The 11,151-nt window shown below is 38.1% G+C and overlaps 1 protein-coding gene across 1 annotated transcript; it reads right to left on the bottom strand.

Moving 5' to 3' along the window:
- Positions 1–6,798: 6,798 nt before the first annotated feature.
- LOC137389537 (diamine oxidase [copper-containing]-like) lies at positions 6,799–10,624 on the bottom strand. Its single transcript, XM_068075571.1, has 3 exons — positions 10,576–10,624; positions 10,303–10,430; positions 6,799–9,519 (listed from the first exon to the last, which is right to left on the bottom strand). Exons 2-3 carry the CDS (start codon positions 10,381–10,383, stop codon positions 7,084–7,086), a joined length of 2,517 nt encoding a protein of 838 aa, XP_067931672.1. The 5' UTR covers positions 10,384–10,430; positions 10,576–10,624; the 3' UTR covers positions 6,799–7,083.
- Between the last annotated feature and the right edge of the window lie 527 nt (positions 10,625–11,151).

The following is an 11,151-nucleotide window of genomic DNA, read 5'->3' on the forward strand; positions in this document are numbered from 1 at the left end:
AAACATTAGTAATACAAGAGACAGACTGTACTTGGATAAACCTTAGTAATGCAGGAGGCAGACTGTACTTAGGTAAACATTATTAATACAGGAGACAGACTGCACTTGGATAAACATTATTAATACAAGAGACAGACTGTACTTGGATAAACCTTAGTAATGCAGGAGACAGACTGTGCTTAGGTAAACATTAGTAATACAGGAGACAGACTGTACTTAGATGAACATTATTAATACAGGAGACAGACTGTACTTGGATAAACATTAGTAATACAGGAGACAGACTGTACTTAGGTAAACATTAGTAATACAGGAGACAGACTGTACTTAGATGAACATTATTAATACAGGAGACAGACTGTACTTGGATAAACATTAGTAATACAGGAGACAGACTGTACTTAGATAAACTTTAGTAATACAGGAGGCAGACTGTACTTGGATAAACATTAGTGATACAAGAGACAGACTGTACTTAGGTAAACATTAGTAATACAGGAGACAGACTGTACTTAGGTAAACATTAGTAATACAAGAGACAGACTGTACTTGGATAAACCTTGGTGATGCAAGAGACAGACTGTACTTACGTAAACATTAGTAATACAGGAGGCAGACTGTACTTGGATAAACCTTAGTGATGCAGGAGACAGACTGTACTTGGATAAACCTTAGTAATACAAGAGACAGACTGTACTTGGATAAACATTAGTGATGCAGGAGGCAGACTGTACTTAGGTAAACATTATTAATACAGGAGGCAGACTGTACTTGGATAAACCTTAGTAATGCAAGAGACAGACTGTACTTGGATAAACCATAGTAATGCAGGAGGCAGACTGTACTTACGTAAACATTAGTAATACAGGAGGCAGACTGTACTTGGATAAACCTTAGTGATGCATGAGGCAGACTGTACTTAGGTAAACATTAGTAATACAGGAGGCAGACTGTACTTGGATAAACATTAGTGATACAGGAGACAGACTGTACTTACGTAAACATTAGTAATACAGGAGACAGACTGTACTTGGATAAACCTTAGTGATGCAGGAGGCAGACTGTACTTGGATAAACCTTAGTAATACAAGAGACAGACTGTACTTGGATAAACATTAGTAATACAGAAGACAGACTGTGCTTAGGTAAACATTAGTAATACAGGAGACAGACTGCACTTGGATAAACATTAGTAATACAGGAGACAGACTGTACTTGGATAAACCTTCGTGATGCAAGAGACAGACTGTACTTAGGTAAACATTATTAATACAGGAGGCAGACTGTATTTGGATAAACATTGCTAATACAGGAGACAGACTGTACTTACGTAAACATTAGTAATACAGGAGACAGACTGTACTTAGATAAACATTAGTAATACAGGAGACAGACTGCACTTGGATAAACCTTAGTAATACAAGAGACAGACTGTACTTGGATAAACCTTAGTAATACAGGAGACAGACTGTACTTAGGTAAACATTATTAATACAGGAGACAGACTGTACTTGGATAAACCTTAGTAATACAAGAGACAGACTGTACTTGGATAAACCTTAGTAATGCAGGAGACAGACTGTACTTAGGTAAACATTAGTAATACAGGAGACAGACTGTACTTAGATGAACATTATTAATACAGGAGACAGACTGTACTTGGATAAACATTAGTAATACAGGAGACAGACTGTACTTAGATAAACTTTAGTAATACAGGAGGCAGACTGTACTTGGATAAACATTAGTGATACAAGAGACAGACTGTACTTAGGTAAACATTAGTAATACAGGAGACAGACTGTACTTAGGTAAACATTAGTAATACAAGAGACAGACTGTACTTGGATAAACCTTGGTGATGCAAGAGACAGACTGTACTCAGGTAAACATTAGTAATACAGGAGACAGACTGTACTCAGGTAAACATTAGTATTACAAGAGACAGACTGTACTTAGATAAACATTAGTAATACAGGAGACAGACTGTACTTGGATAAACCTTAGTAATGCAGGAGACAGACTGTACTTTGATAAACAATAGTGATGCAAGAGACAGATTGTACTTGGATAAACCTTAGTGATGCAAGAGACAGACTGTACTTAGGTAAACATTAGTAATACAGGAGACAGACTGTACTTAGGTAAACATTAGTAATACAAGAGACAGACTGTACTTGGATAAACCTTGGTGATGCAATAGACAGACTGTACTCAGGTAAACATTAGTAATACAGGAGACAGACTGTACTCAGGCAAACATTAGTACTACAAGAGACAGACTGTACTTAGATAAACATTAGTAATACAGGAGACAGACTGTACTTGGATAAACCTTAGTAATGCAGGAGACAGGCTGTACTTGGATAAACATTAGTAATGCAAGAGACAAACTGCACTTGGATAAACCTTAGTAATACAAGAGACAGACTGTACTTGAATAAACCTTAGTGATGCAAGAGACAGGCTGTACTCAGATAAACATTAGTAATGCAGGAGACAGACTGTACTCAGGTAAACATTAGTACTACAAGAGACAGACTGTACTTAGATAAACATTAGTAATACAGGAGACAGACTGTACTTGGATAAACATTAGTAATACAGGAGACAGACTGTACTTGGATAAACCTTAGTAATGCAGGAGACAGGCTGTACTTGGATAAACATTAGTAATGCAAGAGACAAACTGCACTTGGATAAACATTAGTAATGCAGGAGACAGACTGTACTTTGATAAACAATAGTGATGCAAGAGACAGATTGTACTTGGATAAACCTTAGTGATGCAAGAGACCGATTGTACTTTGGAAAAGCTTGCAGTAAAAATATGGAAATGTTTAGTTAAATGTAAGTATATGTTAGTTGATAAATTAACACAACATACTTATATTTGATTTTGTTATTAGATATGCTAATTTTTAACTATGACTGCCAGATATTCCAGTTTTGCTTGTTTCACTGTTTTCAACTTTTTCTAGATGGTGAAGTGGCTTAAAGGTTGGTTTAAAGGTTGACTTGCAACAAAATTCACATTACCGTTATTTGAAATGAAACGATTCACCATGTTTTACTCTGTTGTGTTGTTTGTGCAAAATATGTGGAAAGGTGATTACAGGCTCTTAAAAGCTCAAAAGCGAACAGAAAATCGCAGCCACACGAAACTGCCGTAGTTTGGATTCTCTTTCCAAAACGGCTCAAATGAGATGTAGTTGTGAGAGATGGTTTCTGTTTACACTTTCTTGCAACCTTGTTCGTCGAAATATTTTCACAAATATACTTCACGCATTCAATAAAACTATGTCTATTGTTCTTACGCATCTGTTTTATCGTCATCGTAATGCTGTCACTTTTAGCAGTGATATCTTATAACTTACCGCAAAAATTTGTTGAATTTTTTAGCTTTAGCTTGAAGGAGTACATATCATTGTCTGATAATCATGATGAGCCTGTTGGTCACTTGTGATAATCGAAAGTGCTGCAGAAATTATTTGCGAAGTATTGGGTCACATGATCAGAGAACGACTTGACGATTGAATAATGCCGAAGCAAAACTGTAAAGTAGCAAGTATCTATGTTTGATACGGGGTCTTCGGTAAAACCCGAAGTGTTTGTCATAAACTAGTACTACGATAAGTTTTATATTGAGCTTTGTATTGGCCTTTCAATTCACGTGAGAACATACGTGACAAGACGATAACCAAATTTCGTGGTTACATCATCGAAATAAAGAGATTCCAATCTACGGCGGCTTTTCGTTTTTGAGCTTTTAAGAGCATGTAATCACATTTCCACATATTTTGCACCTACAACACAACAGAGTAAGATATGATGAATCTTTTGATACCAAATAACTGTAATGTGAATTTTGTTGCAAGTACACCTTTAATGTAACACACGCGAACCAGTGGTATGTACTGAGTATGAACCAGTGGTATGTACTGAGTATGAACCAGTGGTATGTACTGAGTATGAACCAGTGGTATGTTCACCTCAAATCTCAGTTCTGCATGAGATGAATGAAGTCGGAAAAAGTATTCAAGATGATCAGGTGAAGCGGTGCTGGGATGTAGAAACAAACGCAGAATGTACCAGTGCATTGTAATGCAATGCACACTGATCAGCGATGGGGCACTGTATTGAGGTTAAAGGTCAGCGTTAGCAGATGTGGCCTGGTTGAAAAAGAAGGAAGACGCAGCATATGTCAGTGTTGCTGAGCTGGAAGCGGCTGTAAAAGTTAGAAACATGCTGTTAAAGGAGGAAAATGTAATTGAACAGCCAATGGCTGTCTAATCAAACAGCCAATGACTGTCTAATCGAGTAACCAATGACTGTCTAATCAAACAGCCAATGACTGTCTAATCAAACAGCCAAGGACTGTCTAATCAAGTAACCAATGACTGTCTAATCGAACAACCAATGACTGTCTAATCAAACAGCCAAGGACTGTCTAATCGAGTAACCAATGACTGTCTAATCGAACAACCAATGGCTGTCTAATTGAACAACCAATGGCTGTCTAATTGAACAACCAATGACTGTCTAATTGAACAACTAATGACTGTCCAGTTGAACAACCAATGACTGTCCAGTTGAACAACCAATTGACAACTTGACAAATCAATTTTAATGCGCCAAGTGTTCATGTAAATGAATGTAAACTAAGCAAACAGCAACTGCATAGCTGATATGTCATAGAGACCAACCATTGGAATATCCGATACTTCCTGCTACAAACTAACTAGCCAATGGGTTGTCATTGTAACCAAATATTTTCGAGCAATTCTATTCAAAACCTAGGCTATCCCTGGAGACACATACATGGAGAAACGTATGTACACATACATTTTATTGTTTAGGGCTGCCATTGCAAAACCTCAAATATTTTTTAGGATTTGCTAAAGGATTCTAGGATTGCTAAAGTGAAACCAATTTTGCTGGCCACTTCTTTTAAAACTAAAGCAACACGGAGTGTTTCTTGGAAGTTGCGCAAAGTATTTACGTAAACCCTGTAGGTGAGTTTGTAAGCGATTGTTTAGCCATAGACAGGAGTGTCCCACGAAGATGTTGATTGAAATTTTGTAGTTGTGAATACTGTCGAGCGCATGGTGCTATTGTCATAGACAAAGCATTTCTTGACCAGCTTATTGAAATAAAAGATGCCAACAGCTGTGGCCACTTTATCCTCAGTTCCCTCTTTCTGAAGACATTCGTAAAACTTCTTGTCACACTCGCAGCTTAGCCTACAATCCAAGCATGTCTCCAAACAGAGCAGTTTTTTAAAATCACGAAAGTTCGAATGGTTAAAAAGAAACAACTTAATATTTCTTTCTGGTGTAGACGATACACTGCAGATAAAAGTAACAATATCTAAAAACACATTTCTCTAAGTACATGTATGACATAAAGAATAGTGAATCACTATGAAGAGCTTAGAAATGCAGGCCAACAACAATCACTATTTTGTACCTAATACTAGAGATCAAAAGTTACTGAGCTGAACCATGAAAACCGGAGTCAATAAAACCAATCACTTTGCACATTTGTCGATTTTTGTTCAGAAACGTTATTTTTATTTAGCTATTACAACCATGTTCTTCCGCCAGCAATGGCCACTCACATAAAATACCCATTCACACTTGCTGGCTGCAGATCAAGTTCCAAGAAGCAAAAGAGGCAAAACAACTCCTAACTTACATTGATATGGTATTCCAGTTCAGCAGACCATACTTGTACTGAAATGGTAAAACAATCATCGAGCAACGGTCATGGGTTCGGCAGCATTTGTCTGTTGCCGCAAAGCTGCCCCCGGCAATGTCATCAAATGAATCGGCATCATTACCCACACCACACCACTTAGTACCTGTAGAAAGGAGTCATAGTCTAAAGCCATCGATCAATGCAGACCATGACAAGCTTGAAATTTGGAAATTTTTTAATGAGATCTGAATATATTAGACGCGCCTAAATTTAAAATATATGATAAAATGTGACACACAATACATGGGTTTGTTAACTCGATGAGCCAAGTAACACATAGAAACATCCACATTATTAGTTACACAAGATTACACCAGTATTCCCACTTGATTAGCTCGATATTCCTACCAAATTAGCCAGATGTTACTGCTACATTGGTTCAGTAGCACCTTACTACAACATGGAAATTATCACAGAGTATGAAATTCACCAATTCACGATTTTGTTAGGGATTTGAAAGAGATTGCTAGTGTTGCGGCTGCAGCTGATATAAGCTGCTAAAATATAGCTGTTAAATATACATAGAATAGAGGTTTTACAATGAAATTGGACAGCGCTGTCAGCGTTGGTATTCCTAAATTGCTTTTTCATTGTTACTCATTACAATAACTAAATTGAGAGTTATCTGATCTTGTAAAAAAACAGATAATGATATGTTTGACTAACCTGGCCATCTTGCGAATGACAATGAGCTGCACTTGCCAGCAAATACCAAGTATTGAGTCAAAAGCACTAGGAGGATTTTTGAACAAACCATGGTAAGTAAAGCAGTGAGCTGTGTTAACCAATTTAAACAAATAATTTGGAAATGTTTACACAAGGGCATTGAGATTAGTCATTGCAGAAGAGAAGGGTGGACTGTGAACTAGCAGCTGTCTTATCTCATGGCTCTAGTTCAGCCAGCATTTATCTACTGCAAACATTATAGATAAGCCATAGGTAGCAGGTAAGACTCCAGAACAAACCGCATGGCACCGGTCGATGTAGTGGTGAAAAAAGCGAGCCATTCCTTCTAAGGGTTACTTTTATTACCAAGTCTTTTGACATGAAGGCGATGTCGCATTTATTATTGCAGAACATAAGCATTAATGGATGAGAGTGTAACTCCTTTATGCCAGCATTTATCCAAGATGTTTACAAAGATGAATGCATTTTATTCGAGTTATATTGTACAGTAGATCATGCTGATTACAATTGATAAATCTATTCTCTTCTTCGAGACTAAAATAGTAATCAAATACTAAACATTATCACTAAATCACTTAAGAGTTTGCATTATAACCTACACTTGAAACAAAATCAAAACACTAAAGTTCAAGTCAACTAATCTATTTTGATAAACGGGGCTACATTCTTTCTGGAACAGGTGTCATTTTGAAAAAAGAAGTCATCGGTAACATTGAATGAACTGCTCCAGAATACAGCAGCATCTCGTGAATGTATGGATGGATCACGTGGAAAGAAGTTGAATGGAACCAGTGCGACTGACAGAACCTTTCCCGGAGTGGTAGTGACAGGAAGATCTTCGTAAGTCGGTAAATGCAGAATGCCAACTGTTGTCCAGGCAACCAAATCGACATCGTTAAGACTTGCATCTCCTGAGAGAAACTCATCAAAACTCACTGCAGGATCGTATGGATCGCCTTGAGTGAAGTAGGAGGCCGTCGTCTGCTCATTATCATCGTGTTTGGTGACCGCTATTTGGTACTTTGCCCAAGACAAAGCCCCCTTTAGAAGAGGCCAATCTTCAGGAATGACGACTTTGCTAAAGCTGTTTGACTGAATTCGATAGCCTTTCTTTTGGGTAGTTTTCGAATAAACAGCTTTGTCATTGTTGTAGATGACGTACTGCTTGGGCTCATTGAAGTCATATTTGAGTGCTGCCTCCGATTCTTTCGTGATCTCTTTCTCTTTTGTTACCATTTGATACCAGGGCTGGTTAGCGGAGAAAGTGGTTTGTTGTCGTTGATCAGTAAAACCGATAGTTTTGAAGTTGTTGTTTACACCAGCAACATCGAGGTCAAACTTAAAGTTGAACAAATGCTGATGAAGATTGGCAACTGTATTCAAATCAGGATTTATGACGAATCCGCGGTCAGTGGTTGAGTCAGCAATGTTAGTAGTTACTGCCACATACCCTGTTGATGCGACCTTCACCTCTACGGCGCCATTCTGATGAAATTCGTAGTCAAATATATAATCATAGTTCCAAACATTGACAATTTGACGAACGATCAGTACAGAATCAGGCATGCTGAAAGCATATCTGTATCCCCACTCAAAGAATTTAGTGGAATAGTGGTGACGCAGAGGAATAGAGTTGGTATGCTCAAAAACACATATGGCGTCTTTCAGTACAGTTCCATGGTCTTCCCCGACGGCATAAACAGAGCTATTCATGTAGAATGCATGAGAAGGACAATCGATACCTCGCATCAGTGGAAAGTTGCTTCTGCCAATACTCCAGCCAACGTCAAAATAGTTTTTGAAATAATTATCGGGCCTATCTCCTGAATAAATTACGGCAATGTCTTGCATGCTCAGTTCGTATGCTATTCGCTCCTTGTCGTGTTTAACATTCATAAGTTGAATTCCGGTTAGAGTTCGAGAATGTATATCAAATTCCCAGTTCAGCCACTCAACGTGTTGACCAGCGATCGTAAATCTTGCACCATCAGGATAGTACTGCTGCGGAGGCTGTTGCGTTTGGTCAGCACTTGCTCCATCGAATACATACTTTGGGGAGCCGTAAGCGTTCAAGTGTTTTCCAATACTCGGATACTTGTACACACTTTTGATATTCTTAACGTAGTACGTAGCTAAATCATCCAATGAATCATACTTGTCATTGCCAAAGTAAACCGCCACAATTTTGTAGCCCGATTCCGAATTAGCAGAGGTAGACAATACTATGTAAAAAGGGAGTGCGTACATGTAATAGTCGGCTATTTTTTCTGGACTCATAAAAAACCAGGCAATGACATGACGATCTTCGGAGTTCACAACAGTTCTTGGTGCCAAGTTGGCATAAAAACAATTTTCAATCTTTTTGCATGTTCCATCCGTAAAACTGTTAAGATAAACACCCTCCGCTTTGTCTTTTAGCTCCTTCAAAATAAACTCCATTATGACCGGGGCTTCTACCCTATTGCAAACCGGTCGAGACTTCCAGCTTAACTCCTTATTTCTCTTTCTGTTTACATAAGCAATCTGCTTAGACTTGGGCTTAGGTATCGGCCAAACTAAGTAGTCAGCTACCTTTTCATTTTCTCCTTGGAAAATAATAACTCGAGCCTTGCGTTCGGGTTGCTTTGAGGTCGTACCATCAAGATACTCTGTAACCTCTTTCTTTGTAGGCAGGTGATCTTCCACGGTATAGATGTAGTTGCTTCGAATCGTGGCATTAGCTGCAGGTACTAGCTTAAGACTTTTGTCGGATCGCATAAACTGGATGACTTCGTCAATTTCTTTCATTGTTAAACTATCAAACATCTTATTTCGTCCACTAGACATCTTGATCGATGAAGCACAGCTTTTAGGTTGATCATCAGTTCGCTCCGGTGCAGTTACCTTTTCCGTGCAGCTCTTAGATGATGATGGAGCCGCGTCGCCCATCATGACTGCGGCAACCACACCAGCAATCAAACAACAAGAAATTATTATGAATATGATGGCCACAATTTTCCAGTTGCGAATCTGTCGAGACTTGCTTCTAGAAGGTTCTTTGTTATGGTATATCGACATGTCTGCTCCACGAGGCTATAAACAAAAAATTTAAGTTATTTTTAATAAGTTGACACAAGTTTAAGGCGAGTATTAAAAGTTACTTTTATCTGCATTCAATGTTTGATTGACAATATTTTAGTAAACCACAAAAAGCATCAGTATTAAAAATTTGCTGTATCTATGGAACTTTGGAGTTTTCTGCACAATACATTTTCCATTCATTGATGAACACATGAACACTGCTCAATGATGAACACTTGAAATAAAATATTGTATACTTATGCCTTGAGCAGAGTAGCAACCAAAGCAAGATTCCTAAAACAATTTGTAAATCCGGTATTATCTACGTCCTACGAGACAGTTTGTATCATTTTACAAATAATGAACCTGACAAGCTTATTCTGAGTTTAAATTTATAAGATAGGAAAACTCTTCCAGTACTGGCAGTTTTACATTAAGTTGATGCAAGCAGAAGATATCAATGCAGTCACACTTATTTCAGAGAAGCCAAATGTTGTATGAACACCAAAAATCTATCAAATAAGAAAGAATTAAGTAGAACTAACAGAAAACTGTTTGATGGCGCTCATGAACACGTATCCAAATTGCTGAGACGATGCAAAAGTGACGCTCGTGCTGCAAATCTATGCAAAAAGAACTCTGCAGCCTGTTATTGGCTCTTATCAGAACATATCCGAATTAATTAGAAACAAGACAACGTTGAAGCATTACAGACTACATGAAGGAAGGTCTTCTCCTTGCCAAATATTAACAAAATAGTGCAAACGAGAAGCCTTAAACTGGGTAAATACTAACCTTTGGTTCTGGTCGTTCACCTTGTTCTGTCATTGTTGTTAACTCGGTAGGTTCCGAAGTGTCGGACATCTTGGCAGCCATTGTTTACAAATCTCTGCCGATTCCTCAAGGCCACGTCTGTACAGCTCCTGAAAAACCTTGACTTGTTCACAACCAATACATCTTCAATTACTTCACACTGCCTGCTTTCTTATTCCGACCCACTTTGCCTGCACAATCATCATTTGACAGCAATACGGTAAGCATCACCTTCCGACTCACACATACACCTACCTGTCGAATTATCCCGACTCCTTCAAACAGATTTCAACTACTCCTCTCGCTAACCAAGTGTCGAATAAGCCCGCCAAGATAACAAATTTACTGAGCCACAAGTTATCTTCTTAAAGATAAGAGCCGTATATAATTTATTGACACAGGCGAGGTTTTTGTTGATATGTACCCTCCGAGACTATTAAAAGGCCAAGTTAAGTATTTTTGGAATATCTTTGAATATAGCTACTGAACAAAACGTTTCGGATGTTGTGCTGAAGCTATTACCTCAAACAGCCTTCAAACCTATTAAACACAAGTCTTCATTATGACTATGTCAACATGATTAGGCCTTCAATGATAGGTGAGCAAAGAAAAGTGGGTACGCTTATACACATTCCATTATACTTCACACTTTGCCTACAAGCACACTTTTGTTCTTATTATATAAAAGTAAAACACAAGAGTAAAGTAGGCAGCTGGCAGACGACTGACCTACCTTACTTCCGTTTGATGATCAACAATGACTATTTCTAGTTAAATTTGAAGCTTTTCAAATGTTCAAGAAGGAAGCTACTTAATACATAAGAGAAATGG

This window comes from Watersipora subatra, chromosome 3, assembly GCF_963576615.1.
Source record: "Watersipora subatra chromosome 3, tzWatSuba1.1, whole genome shotgun sequence".
NCBI lineage: Eukaryota > Metazoa > Bryozoa > Gymnolaemata > Cheilostomatida > Watersiporidae > Watersipora > Watersipora subatra.